We start from the raw sequence: 19,880 nt of genomic DNA on the forward strand, positions 1-19,880 counted from the left end.
TGGAACTGAAAGCAAATTAATTTATAAAAAAAAAAAAAAAAAAAGAAAAAAGAAAAAGAAGAAGAAAGAAAAAAGAGAAAATTTACAGAAAACTTTTGAACAGAAGAAAGGTGCCAAGACGCAGAGGAAGAGAAATATGGGGACACGAGGAACACAAGGCCTGGTGGGAGGAACCAGGAAGAACTGGTAGAGAGCCTGGAGTCACTTCTGCCTTCACACCAAGGACGAAGAGCGGGGAGCTGGTACTGGGGGCACTGGGATCCGGGGAGCAGAGCTGAGCCATGAGCTGCGAGCAGGGGGTCGGCCCTACCCTAGGTTGGGCACCCCCTCCCCGGCTGCTGCCCCAAATCCCAAGGAATCCCTAGCTACTGCCAGCCACGGCTCTGATGGTCTTGGTGGGAGAGGGAAGAGGTGAGCGGGGTGACCCACCCAGCCCTAAGAAGGAGGTGCTTAAGTGCTTTTGACAATTTCACGTTTTTAGGACTTCCCATCCTCTTAGAGCCCCTCTCCACATCTTCTGGGAGCCCGCTCGCTGACAGAGCCCAGGCAGGAGGCAGCATAGCCCCGAGCGCCCTTTCTTCCCCTACTGCCTGCCACAGGAACCCCCAAAATGTGTCCCCACCAAATACACATACGCTGACATCAACTACGCAGGAGACTTTAAAACACAAAGCTGACATTCAGAGGGAAAGGGGCCATTGGCTGAGCTGGGGTGGCCTAAAACAGCAACACCGAGGAAGCAGCAGGAGAGATTAGTGGGAATAAACTGGGGGTGGGGTGGCCAAGGGGGTTCGGGAGCTGCCTCAGTCACTAACGAGAGGCCAGAGGAGACAGGTATCTGCACCCTGTTCTATCCCCAGAGCTCTCCCCAGAACCTAAATTCCCCTTTCCTAAAACTCACCTCCCTCCTCAAAATATGTAAAAGTTGGATTTTTTCCACTGGGTGGAGGGAGCTCCAATGTGGCTTTTTTTAAATCTCTACTTCCTTTTAAAGAGCTTCACTTTTTTTCAATCCATAAAAAATGCAATAGTTTTGAGGGGATGTACCCTTAGAAGTGGTTAATTAGAACCTTGTATAAACACTTCCCCCAGCCCTTCCTTTGAGGGCAGCATCCCCATCCTATCTTCTCTCCCAGACATTAGAAACATCTTTTCAACAGAAGTCCTTGAATAATCCAATATAAAAGTGGATGCCTCTGACAGGCATGGTGGGGGCTTTGGAGGGGCAGGAGGAGCTTTCCTTACGTAGTGATGAACTCTCCAGGCTGGGGAAGGGTCCCAGTGGTGGGGAGAGGGCTGTTCCTGGAACCTTGATATCCATGGGGGGTGAGGGAGAGAGATGTCTGGCTGGCTCCTCACTGTGTGGGCGGCACAGGGGTGACTGTGCCTGGACTCGGGGCCGTGGGGTCTGGAGGCAGGGGGGTGCCTGGGTCTGTGGAGAGAAGGGAGCTGCATCAGCTGGGGTGAGCAGGAGAGAGGGCTCCAGACCCAGGCCACCAGACAAACAACCGGGCATGGCATGCAATGGACAGGAGATGAAAGAGTACCCACGGTGTACAACTTCCTTTCCCCGACACCCTTTCCCACCATACGCTGGGAAAACTGGGATACCCCAAATCATCCTTCTGCCCCCAAGGGAACTCTCTACATGGGGCACTTGAAAGTGACGGGAACAAGCAAAGGGAACGCCAATCATCATGCAGACAAGTAGCCGTTTTTCCAGTTTACAACGGAGATGCTCTGTGCCACAGGACTCCTCCATGACCCACCAGTGAAAGGCCCCAGCGTCATCCCAGGGGTGGCAGCTGCCAGGCTGGGGAATGGTGGAGGACAGCCAGAGAGGCCCTTCCCTCCTGTGTTCTAATTTTACCAGAGCGTTCAAAAAGGGATCGTGGAAGCTCTAGTACCTGAGCCCACCCCCCCTGCCCTCCAGCCCTCCACGTGGACCCCTCTCCCTCACCCTTCTCCCCTCCAGGACCCTTCTCACCTGGCAGTGGGCTGGCACTGGGCAGGAGGTTGCCCTGAACAGCTGCCACAATGGCAGGGCTCTGGGCTGCGGCGGATCCGAGCCCCGGCCCAAGAGGCAAAGAAGATGGCATGGTGGTGGTCGCCGGCAGGTTAGGATGTAGAGGGTTCGCCATGGACACAGGCAGGTTAGGGGGGGGGAGAGTGGCCGGGGCGAACGGGAGATGGTGGTGATGCCCATGCAGGTTAGGAGGAGGGGGGAGGTTAATACTGATGGAGTCGGCTAGGCTACCAAATGGGATGATGGATGGAGCAGGGGGGGGAGGCGGCATGCCAAAAGGCAAACCCAAAGGAGCATTACCCGCCACGCCTGGGTGCCCGCTGCCTGGCACTGCCCCTGGCATCATTGAGGGAGGAGTTTGTTGGTTGGGGAACGGTGAGGGGCCTGGGAATGGAAAGGAGAGATCGAGAAGATTAGAAGCATACAATCTCACTTGCCAACTCACTTTCACAGCGAGGATAACCTCGTCACTCCTAGGTGCCACCTTCCTTTTTCCTGATACTAGAATAAGTGGTAAAGCCTTGGAACAAAATTCCCAAAGTCTGGGACTGGGGAGGGATCCCTGCTGGCTTAGGGATATAACCAAGGTCAATCTATAGAAATCGAGGCTGAGCCTCATCTCCAGTCCTATCCCATATCCCCTCTGAGGGGAACTGGAACGGTCACCTGGATCCCTCCAGTCAGCGAGAGCTTCAGAACCCATCACTCACCGTGGGGTCCAGGGGGGGGTACCCCTGGTGGGACTGCCCCAGGCTGGGGGGCTCCAGCTGCTTGCTGCTGCTGTGGCACTGCAGTTGACCCTGCCTGCCCAATCTGTTCAGAGGGGCCCAAGCTTCCGGGAGGGGCCCCACTGCCCGCAGAGGCAGGGGCCATGGAGGCTGGAGCCAGAGCCAGGCCGTGGACAGCGGGTGGCCCAGCAGCGCCCGCAGGTGGGACAGGCTGGGAGCCCGGGGGCAGGGCTTGCGGGGGCGGCTGCTGCTGTTGGTGCATTTGCTGGAAGTGCTGCTGCCGGGCCCTCATCTCCGCGTACTTCAGCTGCTCCATGTGGAAGGCTTGTCTGTCGGCCAGGAGCTGCTGCCTCTGATACTCCAGCTGCCAGGGCCAACGAAGAACGGTTACTCGGGTTCAGGAGACCCCAGAGGCGAACGCCTTGTCCCCTGCTTTGTCTTCTGACAAACCCAGACTCTCGTTCTGCCAGTTCCCCACGCCAAATCTCACCCTTGTGCTTGGCTTCCTCCGTGTCTCCCCGCCCTCCCCTCTCCAATTCCCCCCACCAGGTCTTCTGGCTGCCCGCTGGCTTCTCACTGCAGTGGGCTTAATCTGGTGGCAGCCCTTGCTCATTTCAGCTCCAAAGCTCTGAATCTGTCGTTACTTTAATCTGGAAAACCCCTCCAGTTCCTCTTGTCAAATCATGTTCTTTTCTTCCTTCAAAACTGGAGAAAAACTCACCACTCTTAGGAAGCCATCCCAGATCAACTCCCTAGCCTCTGAGCTTCAGCCTTTATTTCGTTCTCTCTCAGGACTTTTATACTTAATTGGAGACCTCTTAATTTGCATTTGTCAGATACCTGAAGCATTAACTGGTTTTGATGTCTCCATATTGTATGTTTGATATCTTCAATTGGGGAGATCAGGGTCAGAGTCCCTGTCTTCTAGTTCTTTTATATCTTCTCAAAATCAAAATGATTCAACACCTTGTCCATCCCATTCCCTTTCCAAGTTCACCTCCTGGATCTGAAGCCCTTACCCTCTCATCATGCCTTAAACCTGTTCAATCACTCAACAAATCTCTATTGAGAGTCCACTATGGGCCAACCACCCTTCAAGGACCTGGAGATGCAGCAATCAAAGAACCGACTAGAGCGTGACCCTGGAGCTGACATTCTGTGGGACCTCGGTCTCCAGGCTGCACCTGTGGATTGCTTATCCTCAGCTGCCTGGGCTGACTCCGGCTCCGGCCTGGGCTAGCCCGCTCTGCTGTGTTGCCCTGCTGGCCTCAGGCTCTCTGCACTGCTGCTCCCTCCATCCTGAACTGGGGCCCAGCCCAGTGTCAAGGTGGGACCCCACCAACACCCAGGGGACACAACTCACTGCTTCTCGCTCCCGGTCCATGATCGTCTCTAGCTCCTCAAAGTGCCGGAGTTTGATTTCCAACTTTTTCATCTGGGTCTCCACCAGCAGGGCCACCAGAGATTTGATCTTCCTCTCCTCAACGGCAGCCAAGTGCTAAGGAAGGAGGGGTGGGGCGGCCCGTCAGTGGGAGGACCCAGCTGAAGACGTTCCGGGACCGAGAAGGGTAGCATGGAGGCTGCCAGGTTTCAAGAAAGAACTTGCTGTGGTCACAACCCAGAAAGCAGCACAGGCTTGACTGATATTTTTAAAAGAACATGAAGAGAGAGAGAGAGTGGCAAAGGATAAGACAAGGTCAAATAATTAGAGGGTGAAAACAGGCCCAGTGGTAAAGGCTTAAAAAAGCTTAGAGAAGAGATGACCGAGTCTCCCTCTCACGATCAAAAGGGAAAGGAAACAGGCCAGCGTCGTTTAAGGATGACAAGAAAGGATTTCTTCCAGGTGACGTGAGATGAGGGAAGGGGCACCTCCTCCCCTGGGTCTCTGGTCCTCACCTTGGCCTTCACGGCAGCGGCAGCCAGGGCAGCGGCCGCAGCGGTGGAGAGGTTGCCCTCGCCGATGTCACGCTCCACCTTCGTCTTCCTTTCCCCCTCCGACTCCACCACTTCCTTCAGCACTTCCTCCTGCCCTTCCTTGGGCTCCTTCTCCTTCTCAGGATCAACTGGGCCAGGAAAAGGGTCTTGAGCCCTACAGCCTCGCTTCCTTCCTGGACCCCAACCACCATGCTCGAGGCTCACCTATCGGGTCCCCGTCACTCTTCTCTGACTCCTTCTCGCTGTCGCCGTCTTTCCCTTTCTCGTCATCCTTCTTGGGCGCCTCGCTGGTCTTCTCCTTTGCTTCTTCCTCTATAGCCCCAACTCCTTCTCGTGGTTCCTGGAGTCCCAGGAAAGGGGGGAGCATCAGGGCGCTGGTTCGCACACAGAGGGCCCAGACCAGGAACTGAGCTTACGCCTCTTACTTGGGAGGTCCAGCCCAGCCTGCCTGAGCTGAACGGAGCCGGCTCCCCCCACCGCGGTCCACGCCTGTCCCCTCTGCCCTCCCAGCCTGTGTGGGTCCCGCTATACCTTGGGCTCCTTCTTCTCCTCTGTGGCCTGGCCCTCCGCCCGCGCCTCGTCAGTCCCGCTCTCCTCTGGGCCCGGGGGAGAGGAAACGGGAAATGTCTGACACAGTCTGTCTACAACGCTCTTCCAACAGCCCCTTCTCCTAGCCAAGGTCTTACTGGGAGGACCAGTGGGGAGCCACGGTACCTAAGGTAAAGCCCTGGGAAAAACAAAAGCCCCACCAATTCTCCCCATTCGTCTTGTGCTCTTAGGCCAACTGGACGCAGGGATGGTGTGGGGAGGCCAGGTGGCTCAGGCTCTTGGTAAAAAGGGAGGAGTCCGGGAACATGCCAAGTCTTACCAATCCGCTCAGGCTCATCAGAGGTGGTTCCTGCAATGCCACTGCTTTCCAGACCAAAGGCTGGGTCTGCTTTGCCTGTCACTTTGGCTGCTTCTTCCACTTTCCGAACGTGGGCCTCCACCAAGGCTGTGGGTACCTCTTCCTTCATTTTGGAGAACTCTTCTGTAAGACCCAGAGAGGGTGAGGCTGGGAGCGGGCGGTAGGCAGTTCTGGCTCTCCCTGTGAGAGCTTCCTCACAAGCCCGGCTCTTCATCTACACCTTCATGGAGCTGGACAGGTGCCTGGGCTGATGCCAGCAGCAGACAAGGCCAGGAAGGCAGCCAAACTTGAGGGGGTTTCACGGCCTGAGTACCCAGCCCTTCAAACGCAAACCGAGAGGGCCAGGACCCCTCCGCATTACCTAGGGCTGACTTCGCAGCAGCGGAGGCCACTCGGGGGTCGACGACAGAGGCCAGGAAGGCAACGGTGCTCATCACAGGGTTGCCGGACTGGCTGAAGGGGATGGGCTGGTAGGCCAGGGGGCCCAGGGAGGCCTCTGAGTCCTCCAGGTACGGGTCTTCAATGGGAAGCCGAAGAAAATGCAAGATGCATTCGTCCTGTGTGCGGCTTCCCACGTGCTCTGATACTTTGTTCCAGTCATCTTTGTACATTTCCAGTGCCTGGTGGTGGAGACACAACCTCACTTAGCCACTTTCCTTGAAGGTCAACACCCCCACCCCACTAAACGGAGCTGCTTCAAAGCTCTCTGGGTTGTGGTATTTGTGTACTCTGCTGGGTCCAAGGGGGATCTGCAAGTAGCACGAAGAAAGGACAAGGGGTTGACGAAATGGTCCCAGTCCCTGGCCTGGAGCTGGTCCTTGGGGCAGGTGCAATGGGCGCCAGGAAGGAGAGAGACTGGGGCAAGATCATGCCCTCCCCGCTCACGAGTGCAGCCGGCCCCCTGGCCACTTCCGTTTTCATAGGGCTCCCCTTCCCTTGCCCTACTTACCTCCAGGAGTAGCAGGGTCTCCTGTTCTGTCCACTCTCGAGTGGCACTGGCCGCAGCTTTGCTCTGCAGGGGAAACACAGGTGGGTCAGAGGGAGGAGCCCGCAGCCTCAAGGAGCAAAGGTGCACCACGCCCAGACAGCCCCCACCTCCGTACCTTGGAGGGGACGTTCTTCTTTGTGTACATGTCCGTGCGCAGCCCAAAGTTCTGCATGTCTGTCGGTTTCTCCTTGCCTTTATCAGGGAAGTTGAGCATTTGCTGGGAAGCAGAGGTCTGCTATTTGTGGAGGGGAAAGAAAGAGGTGAGTCCGAGTGACTGCCAGGAGCCAGGGGCAGACAGAGAGACAGGACAGACAGAAGGAGCTTCCTTCCCACAGCCAGGGACACCCCTGGGCGGGACTTCCTCCCTCACTGCTGTAGCTCCTCTGCTCTCATGGCTCTTCTTCCCGGGCAAGGGGCCCCCCAATAAAGGGGCAAATAAGAAGCCCAGCGGGGTCTACACCCCACCTACCAGCTCTGGCTTGCCCTTAGCCGTCTCTGGCACCAAGTCATCCAGCTCTTTGCCCTTTCGCCCAGCCTTGGTATCAGCATCAACCTGGCGGCCCTGGGGGACAGAGCTTGGCGTCATGGAGGCTGGGCAGGAAAAGACCAGGCCGAGGCCCTGGAGGCCTCAAGAGCAAATGCCGGGCAGCTCACAAACTTGGGGGGCACTCATGCCACTGTTCCGTACTCCCTTAGTGATTATTTAGATCTGTAGTTGGCATGATATCCATTTGTATTCACATGGATCTTTACAGGTTCTCTTAGGATTCAGGAGCTGAACAAGTAGGCTCTAACCCTACATGTGTGACCCTGGGCAAGCCACGTAACTTTTCTCTTCTTAATTTTTGTGATGTATGAAATGGAAGTGGAAAAAAAATGGAAGTGACAAAAATTATGAAGCAAAAATGAAAAAATGTTGGAAACGTGACAAAGTTAAAAAATTTCATGCAACTTAATTTTAAGCCATTTTTCTCTATCCGCTCCATCCCCTAATTAGCCTGTCTGCTCCCCAAGGACAAGAAGCATCTCTTCTGCCTCAGCAAGTCCTCACAGTCTTGGGCACAAAGGCTGAGAGAGGTTGCTAAATACATGGGGCTGATTCCTGTGGCCCTTTGCATCCCCTGGGAAAGGAAGAAGCCTCAAAACACTCCTGAACCATTACCCTAAAAAACCAGAAAAAGAAAAGTGCGAAGAAGCCCCGTTTTGCCCAATCCCACCCTGTCCCCACAGCCCCTCGCCCTACCTGCGGGGTCTTGGGCTGCAGAGGCACCAGCCCAGACGGTGTGTCAGCCAAGACGTGGAAGTGCGAGGTGGGCGGAGGCCCCATTGGTGTTGGTCGACTCTCAGCATCCACCTGGTAGTTAATAAGACCCCACTGTTCTAGGAAGGCATGGACTCTGTGAGGAGAGAGGCAGAGACACGGTCACACACGAGGAGGAGGGCTGGGGTGGAGCTGGGGCACCCTCTTCTCCACTCCTCCCACTCCCTGGGAAATACCGCCTCCTCCCAGCACCTATATGCCAGTGACACCCACGTCCACATCCACAGCGGGGGCCTCTCTCCATACCCACCCAGCTACTAAATATCTCCCCTTGCATTATCTCGCTGGGTAGGCTCCTTCACTACAGACGCGCCCCTCCTCCATTCCTTCACACTTCTGAGAGCGCCCCTGCCATTCCCTAAGTCACCCGTACCCAAACCTGAACTTCGCCTTTCTCTAGAGATGTTCTTTCCTGCTCGTCCCCTATGCTCCTTGCCGGCCTCTCTACATCAGCCAAGAGACATCTGTGGGCATTCATCCTCAGGTACCCGCTGCCCCTCAGCTGCAGACCCACCTCATGATGGCACAGACATCACCCGCCAGGTTCCTGCGGCAGGCAGTGGACGTGAGATACTCTTGGGGGTTCAGCCGGTAAGTGTCGATCATGAAGTTTCGATAGGCCAGGTAGCTTAGAAAAGAGAGAGATGAACGATGAGAGGGCTGAAGGGTAGGTAAAATGATAAGAGAGCTAAGGACTCCTCCTGTGTGACCGAGACAGAGAAGAACACTGCAGCTGACTCAATACACACTGCGGGTCACTGTGTGCTAGACACGAGGGGTTCAAACCTTTGATGGGGTTTTTAGTTAAATGAGTTATCTCCTTAGCTGTACTTGGGGATGTTTCATCCAACGTTTTTTGGCTGTGCCACTCGGCTTGCAGGATCTCAGTTCTCTGACCAGGGATTGAACCCAGGCCACCGCAATGAAAGCCTGGAATCCTAACCACTAGGCCACCAGGGAACTCCCTCAATCCAACTTTTTGAAAAGGAATCAAAAGGTAAGAGAAAGTGCCCTTAATTCCAAAGGCAGATGTTAAAGGGAAGTCCTGATCGGTGCCTCCACCTACTCAGCATGGCATGGTATTGAGAAAACGTGTTTCAAAGGTGGAAAGGTCTAAGTTCAAATCCTAGTTCTATTGTGATGGCCTTAAACTTTTTGAACCTCGGTTTCCTCATCTGTAAAATGAAGTGTCTATTGAGAATTAGAAAGGTCTGTAGAGGTTTAGAACAGTGCCGGGCACACTGGACTAGCCCCCAAAATGGTAGCTGTTGTGTGGTATAGTGTAAAATTTGAGAACATGAACCAGACTAAAGGACTCAGATCCCAGCTTTACTACTCATGAGCTGTGTGACCTTAAGCAAGTGACTTAACACCTCTACACCTCAGTTTCCTTATCACTAAACTGAAGATAACAGGACCTACTTCTAAAGCTGACATGAATATTAAATTAGTCAAGGTATGTAGGACACTTAGAATAACGCCTGGGAGATAGTAAGCTCTCAATACATGTAGGCAATTATCATTTACTATTTTACACCAACAGTGCAAAGTGTAGAACAGTTCTAGTTCCAACTCTGCCTGCAGATCAAGTGGCACTCCTGTCATCTGTCACTACTTCCTCTGGAGAGAGTAAGGCTTTTTCACACACTGTTTTCCCCAGGAAGAGGAGGAGGAGAGAACCATACCAGGCTTCAGGGAAAGAAACATGGTGGAAGGGAAGGTGGCCCTGGAGCAGGGAGTGGGGAAGCCGAGGAGCAGCTGGGAAGCCAGCTGGTTCAGTCCTCAGGGGGCCTGGGCTCAGCACTAAGTCCCACCTGCCTCACCATATATATCCTGGAGCATCCCTAACCATGGAAAACACCAAACTGAAGCCAGGCAGATTTGGCCCGGCAGGAGGAGGCTTGAAGGAGATGAAGACTTCTGAGCCCCAAGCCCAGGCTTTACAAAACACATCTCTCCATCCCTTAAATTCACAGACTTGGGTCTTAATAGTTCCTCCTCCCATTTTTTCCTATCAAAACCTACTCTGAGGGACCAATAGCAGTCAGTTATATTTTAGTCAAAGCTACTACTTATGCTAGAGATATGTGCATTTTAGACAGCATGAGTAATTATGGATGGAGAGGCTCTGCAGGCACCGGAGCAGATACTTGTTTTGAGCAGAAGAGGCATATGCTTAATATGGCCCCCAGGCAAATCCTAGAGAGCAGTGGTCACAGTGCTGGGCTGAGGCTGCCTGTGGGCAGAGACCATGTCTCTGTAAGCCTAGCACAGTGCCTGGCTCATGGAAGGAGCTCAAGAAATGTTTGCCACACTGGATTGGGAGGAACAAATGGGGACACAGGAGGGAGAGCATCATGAGCTGAGATTTCCTTACATTTCTGGAGTCTTGGACTTGTTCTTGCCGTTGAAGAACTCAGGGAGAGCCCTCCGCTCTATGGCATGAACACTGCAAGACAAGAAAGGGTGCATTCAGAGGCTCTAGAGGAGAGATGAGACCCCAAAGGGAGGAAGAGCCTGGAAGATGGGGCAGCGGGAAGGAATGAGACGCTTGGGGAGAACTCTCCGCCAGGGCTGGAAGACTCTGAGACCAGGAGCTTCCTTAAAACTGAACTACACCCCGGTCTACCTGGCTGAGGAAGAGGTAACTCATTTGGAGGCAGGAGGAGGAACATCATGTTGATCTGTGGAGCAGGAAAATGAGGATTTAGTGAGAAGGTAGAGCCGGTACCTGTTATAGTCAAACCACGCAGCATAGCTTGGGATGATGATGTGATGCGTCTGTTCGGTCACGTTGTCCTCATGCAGGTCCGGATTCTTGGTCTGCTCCCCCTTGTTCCCCGTGCTGTTCTCATCGTCATCCTGCGAGTACGGAGGCTGCTGGGCTCTCAGCATTCCCACCTTGCCCCTAGCAAGCCCCTGCTTCTCCTATACCCCAGGAACGTGGGCACTAAAGACGGGATGGGAACGAACAGTTCTGGGCCCCGGGACTCAAAGCGTCAGAGTTTTGAGCAACAGCTAGAAATCGGGTGGGAGAAGTCTGGGCAGTGGAAAGTTCTGGGTAGAAGGAACTTTATAATCATAAGTCAGAATCACATAGAGAGGTAGGGCCTCTCTAAACTGGCTCCACCTTGCCCGTGGTCTCCATGCTTTCATCCTCTTGTTCATCTGAAAGAGAGAGACAGCAAGATAGCAGGCTGGAGCCTCCTCAGGGGCCGCAGAACTAGTGTGCTTTCGGAAAGGCCCCGGCAGGCTAGGGGCAGGTGGCAGCCTCCCCTCCCCTCCTTTAGGCATTGACCACCCTGCCCCAAGCTCCCCATCTTACCCAGGTCAGTCATGGTGCCTCCTTTGACTGGGGCTGACTCCGAGTCCTTCTTAGTATTGACTGCCAGGGGAGAGAGTCATTTTTACAGACAGGTTCTGCCTAAATCAAGCCCTCGCCTCGCCACTGCTAACAGTTCCAGAGAGCTCACTTTCTCCAAAAGCTTGCCCCATCTGATCACAAAACGTAGCAACTTCCTCCAGTCACAATCATTCTGTGGCTTGAAACTTTCTCCCCTTCCTGCCACTTTCTCCCCTTCCTCAACCAAAAATTCATTTAACTCAACTTTTTTCTTATAAAGAAGCATCTTCTACTCTATGAACACTCATCAATCATTCTTGTCTTTGATTGGCCCTTATCTCCATTCACATGTCTGTAAGTTCTTCATGGACTGAGACAGAGTCTGACCAAATCACTCTGTAGAGGAGTAGTTGGATCTTAAACATTTTTGAAAGCAGAGGACATTTTCCTCCACTGAATTCATACACAGCAGCTCAGGAGGAAACACAAATAGAGAGGAGAGCTGCTCTGATTGATGAGGGGGTGGAAGCCGGAACTCCTCTCTCTCAGTGGCCTCCCCTATCCTACTCCGGAAACCCACTCCTGGATGTCTGTGGAATACAGACTGTAAACCAGTACTGCAGAGCAATGGTCTCCAAAATGGGGACGCAAAAGAGGGTCCACTGAAATACAGGCAAAGAATATCAGAACCTCTCTTTATATTTTTTAATCTTACATTAATCTACATTTGCCCATTTTTAGACAATGTATGTGTTTTATAACGCTCCTAAAGTAGTGGTAAATAGTACACGTGTATAATTTGTGCTCAAATATATTTTACTGACGGTGTGTAATAAAAAAGAGTTTGGAGACAGAGCACAGTCCACAACTCAGATACGGATATGAAGTTCAAGGCTTGTCTGTGGTGATGAAAATGGTTTCAGTAACCAGCTAAGCTGAAGGGAAAGATCCTCTACACCTGGAGCTGGGCCTGGGAAGTCAGCCCACCCAGGGGGTTTGACACAGGAAGAGCTGGACAGGGAGCGGGGGCCCAGGAGCTTGGTCTGGCCCATACCTGTCTTGGGCAATGTCACCTCTTCCACATTGGGGACCGGTGAGGGCTCATCCATGTCCTTTGTCAGGTCTTCTTGCTCCTCTTCTCTGTGGCCACGCTTTGACTTGGTGTAAGGTGTTGAGGGACTGGGAAGGAAAGAGAGTGAAAGAGAATCTAGTCACCCCTGGACAAGGAATCCCTGGAAGGTGAGGTCCAACGGAAGGGAAGCAAGAAAGACTCCCAAAGAGATGGTGAGGTACAACATGATAAATATAATTAACACTGCCGTATGGTATACATGAAAGTTGTTAAGACAGGAAATCTGGGAGTTCTCAGCACAAGAAAAAAAAATGTTTTTACTTATTTATTTTTCTATTTCTTTCATTTATTATCTACATGAGACGGTAGATGTTCACCAAATGTATTATGATAATCACTTCATGATGTATGTAAACCAGATCATGATACTGTATTCCTTAAACGTATATAGGGCTGTATGTCAACTACACCTCAATAAAACTGGAAGGAAATAAAAAAGGGAGAGAGAATCCTAAGGGCAGAGCTGAGCAAAGAGAAACCCATCACTATAGAGTAATGGGAAGAGGCAAAGGCCTTTCATTTGGAGATTAAGCTCTCTGTGAGTTTACTAGTGGCCGGGATCAGAAGTATCCATTGGACAGCTGAAGACCTCCTCATCCTCCCTCTCAGGCTCAGCCAGGTCAGGGCCCAGTGGTTAACGGGAGGCAATTTGTCCTTCCTTCCTTCACCATGGTGTGGACAGAGCAGTAAAGGCGGGGGCGGGTTAGGGGCTGGCCTACCCTTTCTTAGCATTCTTCTTCTTAGCTTCTGGGGTCGGTGAAGGGGATGGGGAGCGCTTCCTCTTCTTATAGTTCCCCCCCTTCTTGTCCCGTCGATCCGAGTCTGGGCTGTTCACCTGCAGGTTGGAGAATTGGGGCAAATGTCAGCCAACAATCTCTAGCAAAGACCTGTTCTGGGACTTGTGCTAAGGGCTCAAGGAGAAAAGAAGAAGAGCTTTCACCTCATCCGTCAGTGTCTTGGCTGAAATCTTCTTTCGGCGGGAGACAGGGTTTTTGTCATCATTTACTTCATAGTCTTCCTCATTCATCCATTCATTGAAGGTGTCTGTGTCCAGGATCCACTTTGCATGAACCTGAAGTACAAAGGCAGACTGTCCTGGAGAGAGGCCTGGAAGCCCCAGTTCTGTCTGGGGATCCTTAACAGAGGAGCCCAAGGGCACAGGAGCCTCTGCTTCACCTCCAAAGAGTGGTCTGGCCCTGGCATTCTTCTTGGGGGAGGGGGCACAGACAAGAAAAGCTCACCTTCCTAGGTTTCTCAGGAGTCGGAGCATCTTCCACAGATGCTTCAATTTCACTGGCTGGGATCCACGTGTCGTAACTGCCACGGGAAATTGAACGTAAAGCACAATCAATGGGATAGAGTTGTGGAAAAATAAAGTGCAAACCTTTTACCTTTCCCATTTACAAAAAGTATGGGTTGTTGGGTTATTTTTTGGTATGATTATTTTTCCAATTAATATTGGGATTCTTTTCACTATAAAGTAATAAAAATGATTATAAAATATTTCAAAAATAGAGAAGAATCACTCTAACACAAGTTCTTGCGACACTCAGTATATATTTTTTCCCCCAGTAACTTTTTCTGTACAATTTTGTTTTTATATAATTGCATTGATGCTAGATGTTATTGTACGTCCTACTTTTTGCAATATTTATCTACAAATCATGTGTTATCTCTATCAGTTTAAAGATTGCAAAATAGCCCACTGACTAGATATTTAAATTTGCTGAAACATTTTCCCACTGTTAGATATTGAGATTATTTCTAATGTTTACTTACCAAAAATTATACTACGCTAACCATTTCACACAGAAAGCCCCAATCCTTTTAGACTAAGCCTTGTCCAATAAATCCAAACTTCCCCCAAGACAGAGGATTCGCGTAATAGGTGGGAGGAGAACAAATTAACGTTAGACCTAAAAATAACCCTCGAAGAGTGCCTTCTCGCTTTACTAGATGTTCTAGGGCTTCTCAGTCTGGCTCTTGTACTTAAACCTGCCCCAGGAACCCATCCTCACCTGTCAGGATAGTAGCCCCAGTGCAGAAGAACCTGCTTATCCCTCTTCATGACTGGCCGTACCCATTCCTCTGGGGATAGAGAGAGCAGAGAGAAACATAAGCTAAAGGGAGATACACACAAAATAACTCTGTACACAACTCCTATTGCAGCAGGGGATCTGGAAATAGGAACAAAGGTGGTAAGAGGATTCAGGGCTGAAAGGAGAGAAGAGCCCAGGCACTGCATAGCTGCTGAGCACTCCTCCACCTCCTAGTCCAAGCTGTCCACTGCAGTGACCAAGAAAACCCTGGTCTCACCTTCCTCCAGGTTCCCTGGGACAGGATACACAACATGGGAGGCATTGTTCTTATCCTCAGTGACCGTTCCCTGGATGGCACAAGGAGAAGCAGGTAAGTATGGTCCCCTCCGAATTACTCATGGATGTAAATAAACCAAAGTAAGGTTTAACCACAGATCTGCCTTCCTAATCATATTTTGCTCAGAATGGTATCAAAGTTGGTTTGCATTCTCTAAGCACACATCAGCTAAGTGGCAGAGAGAAACAGCTGGGATTGTGCAAATAATGGAGACAAATCAAAGAATTTTAAATTGCAGATAATCCTCTGAGTAGATAATCTGTCACGCATGGGAAACGTACAGTCGATTTTATGTCCCTGTATGTCCCAACAACATCTGCTTGTTATAGAGTTCCAAAGAGCAAAGATTTCATTGATCTGAAACCAGGCAATCTCTAGCTCAGTGGAAGTAGATGCTCTTCCCCCAGGCACATGCAGTCTCTAGGAACAGTGATCCAAATCTGCCAAGACTGGGAAAGGGGAGGAACAGAGAAAGAGAGTCTCAAGGCTTTAATTCTAATACTTTTCCAAGTAGGTAGGGCTACCTCAGGGCTGCTTCTTGTATGGAAAACTTCAGAAAGAGAGTCATGGAGTTTCTAAAACCTCTCCTGACCCACCCACTCACCTGATGTCTCTTGATAATGTCTTTTAATTTCCCTAGCAGTTTGGGTTCAATTTCTGGGCACAGAAAAATGTTAGGTCGAGACAGGCAGTTATTCTGTAGGGAGAAGAAACAAATGGGATGAGATTACAGGGAAGGGGTTTTGGATTCTCACCAAGGGAAGGGAGATGGATGGAGGAGGTTCCTATTACCTGCACCAAGGATTTCTCAATGGTCATGAACATTTCCACGTTGCGGTCCATGCGTGATGGATTCTGGAAATCGTAACGCCGCCTTGTAAAGAGGTAATAATCTAGTGAGTGGTATAGCTCAAGTCTGGGGATGAGGTCAGAGTATGTGACTTTTTTAACATGGGAAATTAGGAGGCAATCGTGCCCTCAGCTTTGCCAAAATCACCTGGGATCTGGGGTTCACTGATCATAACTCCGTGAATCACTTTGTACTTAGTGCAAAAGGACAAAGAAAAGCTTGAGATGCCAACCTAAGAATCCCTTTTCCTCTACAATACACACACTGATGCACATACACATACTCACTCATTCTTGGAGACTATTTTGGCTCTGACTCCCAGCCAACCTATCAGGTCAGGCCTACTGACCTAGCAAAGTAAGAGACTTGCAAGAATGACTATGCTCTCCCACCCCACAAAGAGCCCAGGGAATCATAAAGGGGGATTCCCTCTAAACTAAATGTAAGAAGCACAGAGAGAAGAGAAGGCATCTCACCATCCCTGGTCACTCTTGAATTTGTAGGCAGCTGCAAGTATGTGGCACAGGGAGCCTCCTGCTTTGAAATCTAGGAAACATTTGATCTACAAAATTGAGAAGGGAAGAAGTATGTGAGAGTTACATCCTAAATTTTCTTATGACTTTAACAATCCTTTCACAAAATCCTATGCTGAATTGATCTCCCTCTTGAAGCTGGAATTCTTTAACCCCTGTGCCATTCTATCATGAGGCCTGGAAGAGACGAGAGAAAGAAACCAATATTCACAAAGCCCCGCCATATGCTTTACTGGGTTACCTCGTTAACCATTACAGAAACCCTACAAGGTAGGTGTATTAATCCCATGGAGAGATGAAGAAACCAAGACTCAAAAGATATAAATGGCTTGTCCAAGATCACAGAGACACCAAGTGGCAGAGCCAGGATTTGAACACAAGCTTGTGCAAATCCAAATCTCATATGTTTTAACCATGCCATGAGTTTCATGACTGAGCTTAGACACCGTGAGATAACCTGTTGCACAGAATATTCCTAGGACAAAGGGAATGGTAAACTGGGGGGCTCTGCTAAGCCAGTAACACCCCAACCAGGGAAAGGGATGGTAGGAAATAACCCAAATCTCAAAAATTACGAAATTTACAAAAACACAGAAAAAACAACTCCCTCTCGGGTTTGGAGGCTTTGCCCCCGTGCTTTTTGCACTCACCGGCAGTTTAGTGAGCGGTGCATTGCTGACATGTTTGCCAAAAACTTCTTCCTGAAATTGTAGCAACTGTACAACCAGGCTAGACAGGGACTTGTTGGTAGGTGGTTCAGCTTGTATATACTGGGGAAACAGGGAAAAGGAAAGAAAAATACACCCCAGATCAATTATCCACCATCTCCCTTATTTCTTCCCCAGGAGCTCTGGAAGCATCTGGGGCAGAAAGAAATAGTGTCTTCTTCCCCCACGTGTCTAGTCTCTAAAAAGAAAATGGCAGAAGGAAGGCCCTAGATGCCCCTCACCAAGAAGTTGAAATTCTGCTGCCTCCAGCCTAGGTTACCAGTCTTTGGTGTTGGAGGTAAAGGCAGTCTCCTACTCTTCCTCAGCAACACCCTAAAAATGGAGTTGCAGGACCCTGATCTCTAGCCAACAGCACTGAGAGTTGTAAAATTCTGAAGATTCACGGAGTTCAGGCCACAGAAGCAACATCTTGAAGGCTCTAAGCGAGACAACAGTCTACTTCTTGGGGTAACTTTGTGGAAGGTCAAGATTCCCTCGATAATACAGCCTAATAAAAAAGATGCAAGGAAGTAAGGTAGGGCAAACGGACTGAGAGAATAGTTTGTACATCTGCTTCTGCTAGGACTGGGCACAAATGTCTTCAGAGGCCTTGCTAGATGGAAAAAAAAGACCAGCTACTACCCAGCCTGGTGGGAAATAGCAAGACAACATCTGTCCTTTCTGAGGAAACTGTATCGGAGACAAGCAACCCTGGGCCTTCTTAAATATTTCCATATTATGCTACCTAGCATCCTAGCCTTCTGTTCTCATTTTAAAACTGTGCCAAGAGGCTAACTTTCTCTTTACCTTTTGACCCCTTTTTCCTCAACCCTGATCACAGAGAAAAGTGCACCTTTCAGTGGGAGGTGTAAAGAGATCCCTGAAAGAAAAGGCAAATGACAGAGAGCTAAGAGCTTGAAAGCTGAACCAGGTCACAGGCTGTCAATCCCCCCAGGGCCACAGACTAAGCCCCTAGACTGATCTCCCTTCCAAAAGGTCAAAGGTAGATGCCTGGGAACCAGAGCCTCACGCTGGGGTACAGACAAGCCACAGACCCAGCAGCTGTTTGTCAAGATCCTGACACCCAGAGAGACCTCCCAGGCTCATGACCAGGATCAGGGGGGCGTCCTCCTAAACCACCCATCACACTTCTGACAGGCTGCAAAGCTGGGCAGGAAGAACTGGGGAGCTGAAGGAAAGTCAGAAAGAGAACCCCTAACTGGGGGTAGTGAGAAGGAAGAAAGGCAGACCATCTCCAGAGAAAAGCCCTATGTAGAGATGCTCCTTTCAACCAGGCCTATAGACAAAGACACCACCAGGAAGAGGTCTGGTAGAAAAGACAGGTAAGGCTTGAACCCTTTGTTCACTACCTTATATCTCCTGTTATGGGATGGGGGACTACGGACATAAAGTGTGTCCTAGACTCTGAACCCCAAACCCAAGGCAATGCAAGGCCAGGTGGTGAGGTGACTTCAATGTGAAGCTGAGGAATGGTTTTATAAGGGGTAGCTGCCCAGGAACTCCTATACCCTGACTCCCAAAGAGGTTCTGTTGCCCCTTGTACGGAGATGGGGGACGAGCGATAGACAGGTGATCCCGGGGTGGGGGCCTTTTTCAGGCTGATGAGCAGTCCAGGGCCTGCTCTGTAGCTGTTTACCCTCCCGCTTTCATCATCTCTCTGAACACACACAAAGCACCGGGGAGGCCTCAGCCTCGCTGGTACCTGGCCCCGTGGGGAGCTCTGGCGGGCACCGTGCCGGGCACGCTGTGTGTGTGTGGGGGGGGTGTGCATTCGGCACCCCGTCCACCCCCGGCCGTCTCTCCCGGAAAAGCCCGCAAAGCGATGGCTTATGGAGGGTGGGCAGCTGGCACCGGGACCCGCCGGGCCAGCGGAGAAAAACAAGGGGCAGAGGGCGCAGCAGTGGGGGCGGGGGCTGGAATCAGAGGCTGGGGGGGCGGTAAAAGAGGCTGGAGGAGGGGCGCGGGGCGGCGGAGGGCGCGCTGGGGCCGCTCAGGACGCCGCGGGGGAGGGGCCGCGGGCCGCGGGCCGCGGGCCGCGGGAGGGTGGGCAGGATCCGGGGGGGCCGCGGGCCCTCGGTCCCTTTGTCCCGCCCCCGGGCCCCGCGCGGCCCTGCCCGCGTACCTTTTTGTAGTTCTTGCCGAGCCAGAGCCGCACGTTGTCGAACTGGGTCACGGTGTCCGCGGCCTCGTAGTACTTCACGTTGGGGCCGCCGTCCTTCTTCCGCACCGCCATCTTCTCGGGCTCGGGCCCCGCCGCCGCCGCCCGCCCCGCTCAGCTCCCGCCTCCTCCTCCGCCCGCCTCCCGCCGCCTCCCGCCGCCGCCGCGGCCGCCGCCTCCCGCCGCCTAGGCTGGCCCCGGCCCGCGCAGCGCCCCCTGCCGGCTGGCCGCATGCAGCGGTGGCGGAGCGCGGGGCGCTGGGCGGACCCTGGCGGCCTCCCCGGCGGTGGCGGCGGTGGGAGCTGCCGGAGCTTCGGGGAGGAGGCTGTTTCCTGGAGGGGGCGCACACTCCCCTGAGATCGCCCTTTACCGACCTGAAGCCTTTTCTCTTCTTGTCTTTCAGCCCGGGAAGTGGGGTACCTCTCTATCCTACCCCAAGGGGATGCCCGTGGCATGAGAAGCCCCCAGCGCATAGCTCCGAGTAGTCCTCACCTTGCCCATTTCTAACCCCACGGAACCCCTAATCCCAAGGAACCCCGGACCCCTTTCCGCAAGAAGTTCTTTCCTTTCATCCATCCCCAGGAGTTCCCCGTTTAAGCTCTTTCTGAGCCTCCTTCGCCCCTAAGGCCATGTCCCAGGTCCGCCTCTCACTCCGTAACCCGAGGAGTCCCCTAGCCGCTACCCTGGGGGCCCAGCCCCTCCTCTCCAACTGCTTCCTCTGCAGGCCTCACCGTCGCCTCCTGAATAGCTTTACGCTCCTTGAGACCCTCATCTTCGTGGGGCGGGAGACCCTCCTTCCTTGGGTCACCCGGTCCACCAGACTCTATTCCTCTGAGCGGTGTGGAGGAAGAGGTA

The 19,880-nt window shown here is 52.1% G+C and overlaps 1 protein-coding gene and 1 long non-coding RNA gene across 5 annotated transcripts in view; one reads left to right on the forward strand and one right to left on the reverse strand.

The window, feature by feature from the left end:
* Window positions 1-19,142, reverse strand: SMARCC2 (SWI/SNF related BAF chromatin remodeling complex subunit C2). Of its 4 annotated transcripts, none has more exons than XM_089920855.1 (29): window positions 18,990-19,142; window positions 16,790-16,909; window positions 16,083-16,168; window positions 15,549-15,630; window positions 15,361-15,453; window positions 14,697-14,766; window positions 14,399-14,468; window positions 13,622-13,697; window positions 13,321-13,452; window positions 13,100-13,215; window positions 12,303-12,427; window positions 11,231-11,290; window positions 11,036-11,073; window positions 10,637-10,767; window positions 10,283-10,354; window positions 8,420-8,533; window positions 7,828-7,981; window positions 7,054-7,146; window positions 6,700-6,816; window positions 6,546-6,608; window positions 5,958-6,216; window positions 5,558-5,719; window positions 5,221-5,285; window positions 4,894-5,029; window positions 4,651-4,817; window positions 4,118-4,252; window positions 2,737-3,118; window positions 1,988-2,410; window positions 1-1,432 (listed from the first exon to the last, which is right to left on the reverse strand). In XM_089920855.1, the coding sequence occupies exons 1-29, from the start codon at window positions 19,098-19,100 to the stop codon at window positions 1,356-1,358; spliced, it is 3,729 nt and encodes a 1,242-aa protein (XP_089776981.1). In that variant the 5' UTR covers window positions 19,101-19,142; the 3' UTR covers window positions 1-1,355. The 4 variants fall into 4 exon arrangements, with proteins under 4 accessions (XP_089776981.1, XP_089776980.1, XP_089776983.1 ...); XM_089920854.1 differs by having other exon boundaries at window positions 6,700-6,819; XM_089920857.1 differs by lacking the exon at window positions 7,054-7,146.
* The window catches only part of LOC111173881 (uncharacterized), a 23,155-nt gene continuing 16,371 nt past the window's right edge, over window positions 13,097-19,880 (forward strand). The window contains exon 1 of the long non-coding RNA XR_016394960.1: window positions 13,097-19,877. This is a non-coding gene — a long non-coding RNA (uncharacterized LOC111173881). The remainder of the gene's footprint in view (window positions 19,878-19,880) is intronic.

Source organism: Delphinapterus leucas, chromosome 11, assembly GCF_059928025.1.
Source record: "Delphinapterus leucas isolate spDelLeu-1000000601 "Yukka" chromosome 11, BTC_Dleu_Yukka2, whole genome shotgun sequence".
NCBI classification, from domain to species: Eukaryota; Metazoa; Chordata; class Mammalia; order Artiodactyla; family Monodontidae; genus Delphinapterus; species Delphinapterus leucas.